This window comes from Vombatus ursinus, unplaced genomic scaffold (genome assembly GCF_900497805.2).
Source record: "Vombatus ursinus unplaced genomic scaffold, bare-nosed wombat genome assembly UNPS02014817.1, whole genome shotgun sequence".
Classification (NCBI taxonomy): Eukaryota; Metazoa; Chordata; class Mammalia; order Diprotodontia; family Vombatidae; genus Vombatus; species Vombatus ursinus.
The window spans coordinates 173,918-190,715 of NW_020954595.1; the positions used below are offsets into that span (position 1 = coordinate 173,918).

The 16,798-nt window shown below is 49.0% G+C and overlaps 1 protein-coding gene across 2 annotated transcripts in view; it reads right to left on the reverse strand.

Annotated features, from left to right (window-relative positions):
* The window catches only part of SCN5A (sodium voltage-gated channel alpha subunit 5), a 144,107-nt gene that overhangs the window by 13,038 nt on the left and 114,271 nt on the right, over positions 1–16,798 (reverse strand). For both annotated transcript variants that reach the window (XM_027835826.1, XM_027835825.1), the window contains exons 20-21: positions 4,766–4,888; positions 973–1,254 (exon numbers count right to left, since the gene is read on the reverse strand). In XM_027835826.1, coding sequence (XP_027691627.1) covers positions 973–1,254; positions 4,766–4,888 — 405 coding nt within the window. The remainder of the gene's footprint in view (positions 1–972; positions 1,255–4,765; positions 4,889–16,798) is intronic.

Sequence of the window (16,798 nt, forward strand, 5' to 3'; positions counted from 1 at the left end):
AATTAAGCACCTACTATGTGCCAGGCATTGTGCTAGATGCCAGCAATACCTCTTGAAATGATTTAGTATAGCTTTGCATATGCTTTGTATTTATTTATCTGTTTACATATTGTATCCCCTCAATAAATTGTAAGCAGCTTGAGGGCATCTTGTCATATCCCCAGTGCTGGGCACAGTGCTTTGTATACAGCAGGAGCTTAAGAAATGCTCACTGGATTGAATGGGATTTTGCAGAGCTAGATATTTCAGAGTTTATAAAACCAGACCAGTAATGAGAAAAACAGTGAGCAGATATATGAGTTGAGGTTTACTTTATGATTAGTTTTCAAGGTTGGCCATTCATTCATCTTAAAGGAGATGTGTTCTATCTTCGTGAAAGCAATTAGTGCTCCCAGGGAAGTGAACATGTACTTTGGTTTCCTAAGTTTGGATTTCAAACATTTCACAGAACAGACTCACTCCTTCGTAGGCTGGTGCCTGGAATCAGGACAAGGGGCCTCATTTAAACTAACAAATGGTTATCCTTCACAATAGTGAAGCAAACAGCTTCCCCAGTGTACTCATTGTTCTTTCTAGATGTGAATCAGTATCTGCTCTTTGCACTGCACTTACGGCACCAAAACAGACATTCTATTTGGTGGAGAGACTGATTGATGGTTCCTGTCCCAGCAGTTGACTTGGATACCTCTTTCAATCAGTCTTCAAACAGCCTTAGAATTTTCCACTGGCAGGAGAAGCAAAACCTGAGAACTATCCAAGGTGCTGAAACACTCCCTAGGGAACCTGATCCCTTCCTGTGTTGATCCTGGCATGGTCCTGTACTCCTATATTGTTGGAATAATCCTTGACCCCTCTTCAACCTGCCCTCCCTCTGCAGCACAGGACCTCCACTATGTGACTGGCAGAGCCGATTTGAATGTAGAGACCCCACACTGGTCTAGAAGAGGGAAACCCTTCATCTGTGAGACTCACCACTTGCAGCAGGGCCAAGTAACCTGCTCCAACGTTGTCAAAGTTGACTTTCACTTTGATCCAATACAATTCTCCAGTACTGTTGTGCAGCTCACACTCACTTTTGTTGTTCACAAAGGTGTAATTCAAGGGCAAGTCTCCCTCTGTTTGGTTGATACACCTTCCAAACTTCCCAGCAAAGAGGTTTACCCCCATGATGCTGAAGATGAGCCAGAAGATGAGGCAGACAAGCAGGACGTTCATGATGGAAGGGATGGCACCAACAAGGGCATTTACCACAACCTTGGGTAGGTGCAAACACAAGCGCTGGTTACTTGAAACATCCTCTGGAAGTGGCTTCCTTGAAAACATCAGGGATCTTATGTCTATGGACTAGCTGGGGAAAAACCCATAAAATGACCCAATGGAAACAATATGGGATGGAAGCCTCCCTTTTTCTTTTTCTTTTTCTTTTTCCTTTTTTGAGGCAATCAGGGTTAAGTGACTTGCCTAGGGTCACACAGCTAGTAGGTGTCTGTGGCCAGATTTCAACTCAGGTTCTCCTGACTCTAGGGCCAGTTGCTTAGTCCCCAAGCCTCCCTTTTCCTTGTAGGACTTTGATTCTCTACTGGGGGTAGGGAGGTGAAAAAATGACTAGGAAGCACAAGTCCCCCTCAAATTCTAAGGGAAAAATGTCCCACCCAAACTCTGGAGGAGAAGTGTGCCATCCAAGCTCTAAGGGAGAGATGTCCCACTCAATCTGCAAGGAAGAGCTATCTTATTCAAACTCTGAGAGAAAAGTACCCTCTCCAAGCTCTACGGGAGAAATAACCCCCACTCTCCACCACACCCTCTAGGAGAATTACCAAATCACAGTTGAGAGATGCAAGGGACCTCATTAGACGCTAGGGACATTTAATCTCATATATATGGCACCTGAAAAAAATTTCCTCTATAAAATGCCCAACAAGGGTAACCTTGAACCTCTGCTCAGAGCTCTCCAGTGAGGGGGAAATCTACCACCTCCCCAAGCAGCCCATTCCACTGTGGGGTGGGGCTCCTGGCATTTAGCCTAAATCTGCCTCTTGCTGACTTTGATCTATTGCTTCTAGCCTAGCTCTCGGGGACCAAATCGATCAAGTCCAGCTATCCTTCTGTGGGACAGCCTTTGAGATGCTTGGAGAGGGCCATTCTGTGGATCCTGAGTCTTCTCTTCCCCAGCCTAAACATCCCCAGTTCCTTCAGCCTATCTTTACATCTCTTCTACTTGAGGTCCTTCACCCTTCTGGTTTGCATTCTCTGGAAACTTAGATCTAAGTTCTTCTTAAACTGTGTAGCCCAGAACTAAATATAATACTTTGGCTGTGGTCTGACCTGGGCAAGGACAGAGGGACTTTCACTTCCCTGGAAATGATGTATCTCTTAATATAGCCTAAGAGGACACCAGATTCTTTGTCTGCCATATTATGCTATTGATTTATATTGAGCTTGTGGTCCACTAAGCACTCCGGATTTTTTTCACACAAATTATTGTATAGCTTTGTTTCCCATCTTCTTCTCATGAAGTTGACTTTGTGAACTCATGTGAAAGATTTTGCTTTTCTCTTTAGTCTGGATCTGTGATTGCGTTAGTATGGAGGACTCTCCTTATGGAGAAGTCCTCCTTATGGAAACTCACTTTACCAGCTTCTCTGCAACCTATTCTCTAAGAGAGTTGCCCAGGGCCCTGAGAAGTGACTTGTCCAGCATCACACAGCCAGGATGTGTCATAGATCACACTTGAACTCAGATCCTCTTGACTCTAAGTCAAGGGTCCACTGTGCCAGCTGCCTCTCATTTATTTCTATTAAATTCAGATTATTAAATTCATCCAAATGTACTGGGACTTATCAGGTTTTTTTTTTGGGGGGGGAATCCTGACTCAGTCATCTAAAGGGAGATAAACCTTCCAGACTCTAGGGCAGAAATGTTTCAATCAAACTCTCCAGAGCTGCATTTGTGCAAGAGTCCTCAAAGAGGCTGAAGAAGACAAGGAGAATGAATGAATGAAGAAGCACTCATTCAGCTCTTATTGCATGCCAGGCACTGTGCTAAGCAGCTGTGATTTGGGGATTCAGCTCCAGGAAGGGAGCCAAACATTTTTTTTTGCTACTGGGGTCCTGGGGCAGTGGACTGACCTGGGCAAGGACTGATGGACTTGGAGCTGGAGTGACTCTTTGAAAGGGGCGCACACAGGGACCAGGGGACAGAGCCTCCCTCTGCTCCATCACTATCCCCACATCTGCTTGCTCAACATCAGGACTTACCCCAAGCTCGATGAGGCAGCAGAATCCTCATCAGCCTTGTTTTCCTCCAAAGGGAGACAATATGCATGAAACACTTTGCAACGTCAAGTGCTTCAGAAATGTTCAATATTACTGTTGAAACAGGGGAGGCTGGAGGAAGCTGGGGACCCAAAGGTTAGCATGGTGCCATGCAAGGAGTGATGGCTTCAGAATCAGAGGGTCTGGGTTCGAATCCCAGCTCCATCACTGTGTGTCACCTGTGTGACCTAGACCAGTCTAGACCCCTCTCAGCCTTCATGCGCTTATCTGTAAAAGAAGGGAGTTGCCATGGCCTCTGAGGTCCCTTCCAGCCCTAAATCTGGGGTCCCATGTGTGATCTTGGGTAAGTCACTGAATGCCTGTGGGCCTATAAAAGGCAGGGACGGAGCTTTCTGATCCTCAGGCCCCTCTCAGCTCTGAAGCCAGGATCCGAAGTTCCCTCGATGGCTTTGCTGGGCATACACAGATGTAGCCGGGAGTTTGTGTTAGGAGGCCGCATGGCAACCTGGAGCCTTCAGGAGAATCCTCTGAGTGGCCCCTGGGTCCCTCTGCACATCACAAGCTCCCCTGCTCAGACAGGCCTGGAACATTGCAGGGCCTTCTCCTGCTGCGGCCCAACCCAGGCCACTGCTAAGCTTCTCGGAGGCCAAAGCAGGACCTCTCCTGCCCAAGCATGTTAGCCAGGAGGCCTCTGAGAGCCTCCTGGCTAATATGCTTGGGCAGGAGACAGTCACACTGACAGGCAGTGCTGCCTAGTGGTGAGGGAGCTGGCCTTGGTGCCAGGAAGACTCGGATTCACGGACCTGTGGTACAGACTGGCTGGGGGGTCCTGGGCGCCTCTCTAAATTTCAAAGTTGAAGAATTGGTACAGGTCTATACTGGCAGGAGTTTCCTTAACTGGTGACCTCAAAGATCCAGGCCAAGAAATCCACAGGAACTATAGATATTTGTTATAACGGTTTTCTTTTTTTGTTTATTGTTCAATTAGGGGATCTGTGACGCTATGAAGCCTGTAAGGTGAATAGCACATGTGAAACTATCCCCATTTTACAGATGAGGAAATGGAGACTATCTTTACATATTTGCAACACAGATCCTTAGGTTTCTGTGACATCTAGTTTTTGTCCCTGACCTTCTTCTGTTTACCTTTTGCTATTTATCTTGTGAAAATTATTATTTTTTTAAGTTTTACAACTGCAAAGCCTGAGACCTGGGGTGGGGGGAACACAGAGGCTTCTCCCGTCCCTATGCTAGCTATTTGTGTCTTGGGGTCCTGGAGTTTCTGGTAGGGGGTTAATTTTTGCCCATGAGGTCACGTCTTAGTAGAACATTGCAGGGCTCACGCGTGGCACCTCACACTTAACTACAGCAGTGAATAAGGGCCCCTCTTTGTCGGGGCTTCAGTACACAGGCCCAGGGAAAACAATTTGTCACAGCCACTTACATCACGTCAGTGCACGGGGTCCTGGGACCCACTCAGTACCTCTTACCCTCATGCCTTCGAATCGTGACAGGGCTCTCAGGGGCCTCAGCGCACGTAGTGTCCTCAGCGACTTGATGGGACCCATTTCTGCAAAGCCTAGTGTATTTGCCACGAGGCTTATTAGCGAGACCTGGGCAGAGACAGAACGAGAGGGCGTGTGGTCAGCACCAACTCATTCCCAGAGAGGGCAATGATGGGACGGGGATGAGAGGATGAAGCAGGCGTCCCCTGTGACCAGAGCACATTGGGGGGTGCGAGAGCATGTGGGCGGAACTGAGACGCATCAAGAGACATGAATCACAACTGTCCCCCGCCTGATGTCAGTCACAGAGGGCAAAGGGGATGAGGACGAAGCAGCTGTACTTCTGTTAGTCCAGTACAGCTTATCCAGCGAATCAAACTGCTTCTTAACGAGCGGCTTCCACATCAAACAGTCTTATACTTCTTAGAAAGGTTATAGTAAATGAGATACCAGATTAAAGCAAGTATGAAAATGAAAGGACTTCTAAGGTATTTGGAGATCTCCTCCCCCATCCCCCAATTTCTTTTGGTGAATTAATTGCCGTTTCCTCTTCTCTCTGTTTGTCAGGAGCCTTCAGAGGAATCTTTTCTCTGGCCCTAGAGAGTTGACCTGTTGGGTCGTCGTTAGCGGCTTTTATCAGCCACAATAAGGGCACTCAACATCTCCCTGGTACTTCCTGGCTACATAACAGGGGAAGTTCATAATAACCCTTTGAAGTAGGCCAAGCAACTATTATCACCCACATTTTACAGAGAAGGGAACTGAAGCCTGGAGACGTTAGAAGATTTGACCAAGATCACACAGCTAGGACACAACAGAGCTGAACCCCTCCCCAGCCCCAGGCTCCCAATTCACATTACTCTATTTCAGATGGATTGGTGTGCACCGTGCACTTGGCACCATGGTAAGGGAGGTGGTAAGTGCTTAACATGCGCCTGTTTGTTGATATGTTCATTTAGCATTTAACAAGCACCTACAGAGAAGGCCTGGGTAGGGGAGCAGGAAGATGCAAAGCTGAGTAAGACACGGCCCCCGTCCTCATGGACTCACAGTCCACAGCAGGAAGAAGACAAGAGCAGGTTAGGAATCCTCTCTACAACATTCAGGATAAGTGGCCATGCAGCCTTTGCTTGAAGCCCTCTGGGACGGGGAACTCATTACCTCCCAGGGCTGTCCATTCTACTGGCTAGCTCTCATTATTAGGATGTTTCCTTCTGTGGAGTCAAAGTCTGGCTCTATGTAACTTCTACCCACTGGTCTTCATTCTGCCCTCTGGGGTTGAGCAGAAAACCTTGAAGCCCTCTTCCACACACCTCCCCTTCAGGTACTTAAAAACAGCTATTTGGTGAAAATGAGGCAGGTAGAAAAGTGCCCTGGATTCCAAGCCCTCTCTGAGGGGCTTTCAGAGCATGAAAGTCTGCTGGGTGCTTCTGCAGGGGCAGCTGGACCTTGGACCCTGCTCTGGGCAGGATGTGCTGAAGGCAGGTAAGAATGAGAGACAGGTTCCCACACCAGCCAGTATAGAATTTTCTCCTGCTTTTTCCTGTTCACAGAATCATGTTGACTCTCCCTGGCCACAGCTCCATCTTGGCTCAAATTGACAAAGGATTTCCCTTTCCACTAATTGCTGGGACCTGTTATTGACTGAGCCTGGCCTCCTGGTCAGCTCCCCAGGGCATCTCCATGGCTGTACCCAGGACAGCTGCCTGAGCCAGAGTACCCTCAAAGGACGTTCTCCTTAGAGGGGCCAGGGCTCCATCAGAGCCTGATGGTTCTTCTAGTGCAGATGGAGGGAGATGCTGAGAAGGGGGAAAAGGGGGAGGGGACCAGCTGAAGGACAGCCTTGGCTCTGGCCAGAGATATGCCGGAAGTGGGACAGCAGAGAGGGGCACCATTTACTGGGTTTTTCCAGCATTTTCAAGAAGCCTTATTTTGCCATCATCAACCACTCAATAAACATTTATTAAGCACCTACTATGTGCCAGGCATTGTGCCAAACACTGGCACAGGGGGAGTGAAGGCGAAAAGGTCCTGTTTGTTAGATCCCCTTCTCTGCCCTTTCAGCTCATGGATTCAGCTCAACGGACTTGATCCACGTAAGCATTTCGTAGGCATCTACTCAGCTCAGCCGGGTCAGTTCCTTCTTAATTTTGGGAAGGCTACTGATGGCTGGCAATTGATCACCGATGGAAAATATCCTGCCTTCTCCCCCTGGCCCTCCATGCTGGCTGTCCTGTCTTATTGACTCGGGAGAATCTCAGCAAGCGCTGTCTGTGCGAGGACTGAGGCAGGTGGCCCACTCCCCCCAGAACTATAACTAGACATTCATGGGGTCATAGATGGAGCTAGAAGGAACCCATTTTACAGATGAGTGACAGGCTGAGTTACGTGACTTGTCTGGAGTCATTCAGATAGTAGGTGTCCGAAGCAAGACTTGAACCCAGGTCTCTGGCTCTCAGGCCAGCCCTCTATTCATTAGGTCACACTGACTCTGGCACACATTGGCTGAGGGACCTTGGACAAGTCACCCTCTCTAAGCAGATGCCAGCCTGCATGCATAAGGAGCTCACTGCCCTGATGAAATCATAGCTCTAGCCTGCCAAAAGGGCAGAGATCTTGTTTACTACATGCCAAGTTTGGTTGTTTCTGCTGGGAGAAGGTACATAGGTGCTGTCAATACCTCTGAATTCCAATGCCCTGTGGCCCTAGCCCTGCCACCTCACCTTAGTTATAACTGGGCCTCCCTCCTACGTCCTCATCACTGGGACAACGATCAGCTTTGACAAGAAGGCCAGCACTGCCCATTGTGAGGCCCTACCCTCAAGCCAGCCCTGCCAGGGACCGTACTCGTATACGGCCACGTGTGAACATCTGGTGTGACCCCTCAGAAGCTGCAGCCACCGGCCTGCCTGTGCCCTCCCTCCCTCGCACACATGGGCCAGCCATGAGGGGCTGCGGGGATGCCGGCCCTTCGCTGGGCATCAGAGCTTGGTGATGCTTCCCTGTGTCACATGCCAAAGCTGAGTGCGTCAAGCTCCTGCCTCAGGCTTGAGCGGAGCTGACAGTCGGCCCCTTCCTCCGCCTCTGTCCCGGCTTCAGAGGCTGCTCTGTCTCTGTCACTCCCCAGCTCTGGTTCTCTGAGTCAGTACTGGCTTTGTGGCTCTCCTTGGCTGTCTCTACCCAGTGCAAGAGGCAGACTCCTGGGTCCATGCCTGGGCTTCCCAACCTCCACAAGCCCCGGAGCAGGGGCCCTCCATTGGCCAGGCATCTCAGGTCACCCCCTCCCTCCAACCTCATCAGCACATCCTGTCCCTGCCCTCACAGTCCTCTCTATACATGCATTTCTTATTATCTTCCTTCTTGCTTAATGAATCAGGTGTCTCCTCCCTGGCTTGTCTTCCATGTTTCCCTCACTCCACCTGTGTCCCCATGGTTTAGACAATCAGCTCCTCACTCACTCCACCCTCCAGACTCTCCATGGGTTCCAGGGGTGGGCCAGACCACGGACCTGTGATGATAGCTATGGTGGCCCGTGGCTTCCGCGGACAGTGGATCTGTACCCCTGGCTCCTGTCTGCCCTCTGGCACCAAGCAGAAGAAGACTGATCCCTCATCCTCATAGCAGCCCTTCACAAATGTGAAGACACTGATCATAAGATGACAGGACTAGAGGAGAATTTCAGGGGAACTGAACAATCCTGAAGGCCGAGCCTCTCATTTTATAGATGAGGAAACTGAGGCCCAAAGACATTATACTATCCCTAGGATCCTGTACGACCTTGTCAAGAAAGGGTCTTGTCAAGCAAGTCACATTTACTTTTTTTTGGAATGAATGAAGCATTTATTAAGCACTTATTGTGTGTAAAACACTGTGCTAAGCACTGACTTTACAGACAGAAAAAGGCTTTTGACCAGGTTATTAGACTGAGAAGCCAGAGAAATGTTTCAGACCTAATGCGTCTGAAATTCATGGAGGTATCAGCAGAGTCTTACCAACATTCTCAAGGGCCTTTCAATGTGGATCTCCAGGCTGACGTGTTAACATGATGCTGGCTGGTTGTTCACGCCAACATGATGCTGGACTGGCTGTTTGCACTAACTGATGCTGGCTGGTTGTTCACACTAATGTGATGCTGACTGTTCACACTAACGGATTGCTGTCAGGCTGTTCACACTAATGTGACACAGTCTGGCTATTCACACTAACTGATGCTGGGCTGGCTGTTCACACTAATATGATGCTGACTGACTGTTTCACACTAACATGATGCTGTCAGGCTGTTTACACTAATGTGATGATTACATGATGATTAATACCCTGGCTTCTGGCTGGGTCCAGCAGCAGACTTCTGGCTATGATAATTGTAACTAACTCCAGCCCCTTCAGTGAGTGGGATCCCAATTCAGCACCCAGTAGAACTTTAGCGAGTTTTGCCCTGTACTGGGCTGACCAAGGAGTCTTCACATCAAAGGGCGCATGGACAACACCAATTGCTGTCCAGCTTCTTTCTGAGCCCTGCCCTTCATCCCTGACCTTGGCCTCTGTACCAGACTAGGGGCAAGTGCCATTCCTGATCTGGTTGCCAAGCCCTGTCTCTTGTACCAGCTGGGGGTATATGTTCTAACCCCAGGAGAGGTTTTTGGCTAAACCCTTGTCATAAACCCCAGGTAATTCATTAACTAACCAAACACTTAATAAGCACCTACTATGTACCAGGTACTCTCCTGGACAATGGCAATACAAAGACAAAACCGAAATATGCTTGCTCTCAATTAATCAATCAAACATTTACCAAGTCCCTACTATGTGTCAGACACGGTGCTAGGCACTGGAGGTAAAAAGACAAAACTAAGACACTCCTCTTTTCCATTGATCAGCATTTTAAGTGTCTACTATGTGCTTATTATGGTGCTGGGTATGCAATGACAAAAACAAACCATCCATGCTCTTTGGGGCTCATATTCTTCCAGGGGAAGTGACACCCAGAGAGAAGGGTCTGCAGCATCCAGCTGGGATGAGCCCTGGGCCCGGCGCACTGACCCTACCTCAGTCCCAGATCCCCCTAGGAGGGAAGGTTGGGTGCGTAAGGGGATGATGATGGCTAGCAGCCAGGTGGGGAGCATGCTGTCCCCCAAGGTGCTTTTGAGCGGTCCTCAGTTACAGATGGGCCACCCTACCCCTGGGGCCCCGGGCAAGGAGGCAGAGGCAGAACAGTATGGTGGCTGGAGAGGAGGCAAGGAGGACTGAAGACCCAGAAGGGTTCCCACCCCCTCCGCCCTCGCTTCTGCATTCCTTTCTCTCATGACACAGATGAGGAGCTGAAATCCACCATGTGCTTTTAAGATAATTTCCCTGGAACACAAATGGAGTTGTTTGGGAACAAAACTGATTACAGCAGATTGGGCAATTACTGGGGAGGAAAGTGGGTTTTACCTTGGCAGTCAGCGGGGACCAAGCATCAGGAGCAGGCTCTGGAAGCCACTCCCTATCAATATGCACCTCTTCCATAAGCACCTTAATCAGCATGCAAAGGCAGTGAGGCCTGGGAGCCTCACACTGTCCCCAACCTGGCTCCTCCTGAGCCTCCTCCTGAGCACCGCCCTTCCTCTCTAATGGCATTGGCAGGGAGGGGCTCCAAAGACCCAACACCCGGACACGCTATGAGGCATTCATTGGTATGTTGAACCTGCCTCTCTCTATCTGCCTACCTTCAGGTTTCCATGTTTCCATGAAGGACCACCATCATTCTCCTTGGCCTTGAGGTCAGCCCTTCTGATTCTCCTGCCGCCATCTTAAAATGGGATGAATCTTGATTTCCTACACTGAAAACTATGTTTGTCGAATTCTGAGTGGACATGAAGCCCTGGACCATGGAGAGGTAGTGTGGTGCTATGGATAGAACCCTACATCTGGGGTCAGCAGACCTGGGTTTGGACTCTGATGCCATTACTAGCTGTATGATCTGAGGCAAGCCGTTTAAATCTCTCTGTGTCTCAGTTTCTGCATTTGTAAAATAAGGGAATTGGACTTGGATAGATTACCTCTAAGGTCCCTTCTAGGACTACACCTAACTCTCTAACTCACATTCTTTCTCTCTGTGCACACCCCCTCCCCCGGCCTTAGCCTCCCCAAGTGAGGGGGTTATATTAAATGACCTCTGAGGTCCTTTCAGCTCTACAGCTATGACTTAATGAGTTGCCAAAATTCTGGAGCATATTAAAGAGATGGTTGGTGAATATTTAGAAAGGGAAGCAGTGATTATCAAGAACCAGCCCGGCTTCGTCAAGAAAAGGTCACACTGGACCGAATGCCTGTCCTTCTTTGTAGGGTTACCAGACTTCTAAATCAGGGGAATGCTTCATACATGATTTACCTAGTTTTTGGCAAAACACGTGACAGTCTCTCCTGTACTTCTGGCAGCCAGGAAGTAGGTTTGATGATAGCACTTTTAGGTGGAATTGGAACTGGATAAATAGCCAAAATCAGAGGAGTCATAAATAGTTTGATACTAACTTGGAAGGAGGTCTCCAGTGGAGTGCCCCAGGGATCTGTGCTTGGTCCTGGTATATTTGCCATATTTATCAATGACTCAGGTAAAGGCATAGGTGACATCCTTATCAAATTTGCAGATGTCACAAAGTTGAGAGGGATAAATAATTCTGGCTGGCAGATTTAGGATTCAGAAAGATATCTTGGAAGTCTAGCAGAGTGGGCTGTATCTAAGGTAAATTGAATAGGGCTAATTGTAAAGTCTTATACTTGGATTAGAAAAAAAAATCTAATGCAAGATGGGAGAGGTGTGGATCAAAATAACTCATCTTGAAAAAGATCTGGGGACTTTAGTAGACCACAAGTTCACACTGAGTCAATAGTGTGATACAGCAGCCACGAATTCTGATGTGATTGTGGGTCACATTAAGAGAGGCCTAAGCCTCTGAAATTGTCCTGTTGTATTCTACCCTGGACAGAGCACACTGGGAGCCTGGGGTTCAGTTCTGGGATCTGCATTTAAGGAAGACAAATATAAAGACAAGGCTGTCCAGATGAGGGCAGCCAGGAGGGCAAAGGCCTGGAGACCAGATCCTGGGAGGAGAGTTGACCGCAATCCTCTGAACGTCATACGGAAGAATAAGAACTTAGCTTTTCTCTGCTTAGCTCTACAGGCCAAAGCCAAAAGCAAAGGATGAAAGTGACAAAATTTTAGAAGGAAAACCACATCCCCCAGTGCAAGGGAGTGTGGTGGTAGACCAGAGGCTCCTCCTCTCCAGGGCTCTTCAAACAAAGGCAGAGTCTGATGAGACAAGCTACCCTAATGCATCCAGACATCACATCCGGGCTGCTCTGGCCAGACAAGCATTGATCCAAGCCTATTCTCTTTCCCTCAGCATCAGGGGTCTGAATTCACCCAAAAAAGAAACACAGGCCAGTTTGGAAATGGTTCCAGGGGTTGACTTCCTGGATACAGGAGGCACCCTCTGAGCTTGTTTTTCTTTCCCCCCTTTGGTATTCACAGCTCCGTAATGGTGCTGGAGAAGGGTGTGGGGACTGGGTCATATTCTAAGGGGATGGCACCAGAGCCTCAGGGCCACAAGGGGGTGGCAACAGTAGATGTGGCTACCATGCCTCAACTCGAAAAGGACTGTCCTTACATAGTCACATCCTCAGAATTATGGACTTAGAGCTGGGAGGAACTCAGAGGCATCTAGTCCAACCCCGTCAATTTTCAGAGGAGGAAACTGAGGCTTATCAGGGTTAAGCAAGTTACCCAGGATCACACAGCCATCCAACATCAGAGACAGGATTTGAACCCAGGTCATCAGGCCAGTGCTCTTCCCGCTATGCAGATGACGTGGCACTAATGCCCTGTGATCTCTGGCCCTCTCGCTGTGCTTGGTGCACACTGCCTCTGACTTTGGACCCAGGCTTGGGTAATGAGTTCCGGCTCAGCCGCCTGGATCCTCTGTCTTTGGGAACTCCTGGCTTTGATGTCAGCCCAATGGTCTGTTTATCCACTTGGATATCATTTTGGAGTTTTTGTTCTCAGACTTAATTCCCAACTTCCTGCCCATCCCTCTGGATCCATCCCAGGCTTTGTGAGCTCCTGGCTTCGCCCCAGGTCTGGCTTTCTGTTTATCTGTATGGATCTCCGTTTGTTAGACCATGCCCTTTGCATCCGGTGAACCTGCTCATTGCCACTGATGTCTCTCCCTCTCCCCCGCCTCCCTCATCTTCCCTCTCAGGAAGAGGGGACCCAATACAGTTCATCATCACTGAGGGCCATATTGAATGGATGTGGTTTTAATGTAGAACTACAGACACCATGCTAGGTGGTGGAGGAGACATTTTTGGGTAGGGGATTTTACTAGAATCTCTCATGTCAAGTATGCCAGGGAGGTGTGGTTGAGTTGTTTCAGTCACATTTGACTCTTTGTGGCCCCATTGGAGGTTTTCTTGGCAAAGATACTGGAGTAATTTGCCATTTCCTTCTCCAGCTTGTTTTACAGATGAGGAAACTGAGGCAAACAGGGTTAAGTGACTTGCCCGGGGTCACCCAGATAGTAAGTGTGAGGCTGGATGTGAATTCACTTAGATGAGTCTTCCTGACTCCAGGCCTGGCACTCTATTCGCTGCACCACCTAGCTGCCCACCAAGTAGGTGACCCAGAGTTTATCCTCTCTTTATATCTCATACTCCTGTGAGAAGCCACTGTGCCAGCTATCTTTATACCTTGATTCCATGCTCCTTCCTGCTTTTATCCCTTGCACAAATCCCAAATCTGTGTGAGGTTTGGCCATTATACTCCAAGTCTGTGACGTTCTGTATGTATAATCCCCTGCTGGAGCAGAGACTAGGGGGAGAGGGTGCTGTGTACGCAACTTTCTTTGTACAACAATGCATATACAAAGAATTGTGGGCTACGATGATGATGGTGATGTGACGGTGATGCTAGTGGTGATGAAAGTAATGATGTCATTGAAACAGCGAAGATAGTGATTATGGCGCCATTGGAAGTGATACCAGAAATGGCTTTGATACTGGTAAGAAGGAGGCGATGATGGTGGTGATTACAAGGGTGAGGATGTGGATATTAGCTTTCATGGTGAAGGAGTGAGGAAGGTGGTTTTAGTGGTACTAATAGCAACGGTGATTGTAGTGATGGCTGTGAGGAAGATGAGCTGGGTGATAGTGGGGAGAGGGTCAGCATTATGGTGGTGGTGATGATGGCAGCAGTGATCATGGTGATAGTGGTACAGGCACTGATGGTGGTCATGAAAATGGCTACAATGGAGACAATGGCCATGGCGGGGGTGGCAAGAGTGATAACGGAGATGACAGTCTCAGGCTTAGTGTCAATGATGGTGATGATTATGTTGACAATGGTGATAAGAGTGACAGTGAGGGGATGATCATTCATGGTGATGATAATGGTGATGATATAAGAGCAGCATTGGTGGCGGTGATGACACAGGGCTCAGGGTGCGGATGGTAACGTGACAATGATTGTGGGAACACTCGTGTCAGTGGTGATTAGATGATGGTGGCCATGGTGAGTGTGATGATGGTGACAGATGGTAATCATAGCGATGAAGAGAATTATGTTGGTGACAATAGCACTAAGGAAGATGGTGGTGATGGTAACAATGAAGATCAGTGGCCCGGTATTAGGATAGGCACAACTCATAATAATAATGACAACTAGAATGTATGTAGTGCTTCACAAAGCGCTTCACAAATATTATCTCATTTTATCCTCACAACAGCTCTGGGAGGCAGGTGCTATTATTATCCCCATTTTACAGAGGAGGAAACAGAGGCACACAACTGACTTGTCCAGGGTCACACAGCTAGGCAGGATTTGCATTCAGGCCTTCCTGATTCTAAGTCTTGTACTCTATGCACTCACTGCCTGGAGCAGATGGAAAGCTTCTATGCTTTCCTCGCCGGGGGAGGGAGTACACTAATATGCTTCCAGCCCACCTGGTGTCCTCATCATCCCCTATCTCCACTTTCCCCCAAGTCCTGAGACATTCAAACACTGAAAAAAGACCAGTTTCACTGGTGCCCTTGGGACCTGGGCAGAAGCAGGATGGATCCTGGAAAAGGAATCTGAAATGGCTCTGTACTTGGGGGAATCCCTGGGCAAAATGATCCCCTGCCTAAGCGTCATTTCCTTATCTGTGAAATGGGGTTAATCACACTTGTTCAGGCTCCTGCAAAGGGCTCTTTGGTGTCCGATGAGACTTTGTATGGGAAAACATCTGGCAACAACAGAATTCTGTCCAGATGTGTGGGGCGTGTGGAGCTCTGCAAGCAGGTATTATCCCTTAATGATTCATTGGTCATGGGGACGAGGAGACTGCGTTGAATGGAAAGCCGGATGTCAGAGCTAAGCAGCTGCTCCATCTCCCTGCACTCCTGCACCCCTTCCTTCCCTGCCTTTCCTCACGAGAAGTCCCCTGGGCAGTTCTGGGTGGAGGGGGAAGGGAACAGAGAGAATGCAACAGACAGGACTCAATCAATTCTCAGCCTATTCCCAGCCTGGAAGCCCTGACTGATGGTAACAGGGTTCTGGAGGGTCCAGAGACCCCCTGCTCTCTCCCCTTTGTTCTCTCCTTTTCTAATCTGACCCTCTGATACTGGCAGCCAGCTTCCCCCCACCTTTCCAGCCCCAAAGGCCACAGTTCCCCAGTGGGTGCCCCCATTTCAGCAAAGGATCATTTTCACGGTCCCCCCCACCCCCAATGGCTCATACCAGTCTCACTTCCTGAAAAACCCTCCCCCTCTCCAGTCCTGACCACCTATCTGCCAGGACAAGTCTTCCCTTCCCCAGACAGCTTCTTCCCTTGCTTATGCCAGCCCACGATGACCTCCTCCACTGACCGCCTTCCCGCAGCACTTACAGTCTGTACTGACCCTCTCACGCTCAGCAGCCACCAAAGGCCTTGGCTGTATTCTCTGACTGTTCTGTGCCTGTACGGCTTGTCTCTGAAAGCACTAGCCCGGGAGCGCTCTCCTGAAGGTAGTGACTGTGGTTTTTCCTTTTCCCTTCTCTCCCTAAGTGCATGGAGCCCAGCTCGTGTCTGGGTACAGGAGATACAAAGCAATGCTGCTTCATTTATTGATCACCTCTGCCCACAATGTCCAACAATGTCTCTCATCTCCATGGCCCTCCCTCCCCTCCCCTCCCTCCCTCCCCTCCCCTCCCCTCCCACCACCTTCTCTCCTCTCCAATCCCCAAAACAGCAGGTGCTCTTTAAGGGAGAAAGTAACTTCTGGCTTAAGTTGGGAAATGAACAGAGTAGGGTCACGGATCTCAGAGGCTACCGAGTACAGATGACAAAACTGAGGCACAGGGAAGTTAAGGGACTTTCTGAGTTAAGATTTGAACTCAGGCCACCAAATTCAGGGCCCTCCATGCGGTATAATGGTTCAGTGCACTGGAGACAGAGAACCCCACCTTGGGGACACTGGGGATACAGAGGGAGATGTACCTTTGGGGGACGAGCTGGACCAGATGGGCTCTGGATTCTCTTCTGATTCTGTGATTCTGAGATCACTTCACACTACTCTGCTTCAGCCGGACCAGACGCACACCCTGTTTCTAGTCTGGGGTCCCCTATCTCAGAAGGGACATTCATAAGCTAGAGCTTGTCTAAAGGAAGACACCCAGGAACTGAGGTAACAATTAGTCATGAGGGATTGGAGACCTTCAGCTTGGGGTGGGAGGACATCCTTACTGTCATCACATCATTATCCTCATCATAGCTAATGATTATAAAGCACCTACTATGTGCCATACACTGTGCTAAGTGCGTTACAACTATTATCTTACTTGATCCTCATAACAACCCTGGGAGGTAGGTGCTATTGTTACCCCCATTTTACAGATGAGGAAATCAAGGCAAAAGGAGGTGAAGTGACTTGCTTATGTCCTACAGCTCCCAAGGGCTTGAGACTGGATTTGAACCCAGGCCTTCCTGATTCCAGGCTTGGCGCTCTCTGCTCTGCGCCCCCTTG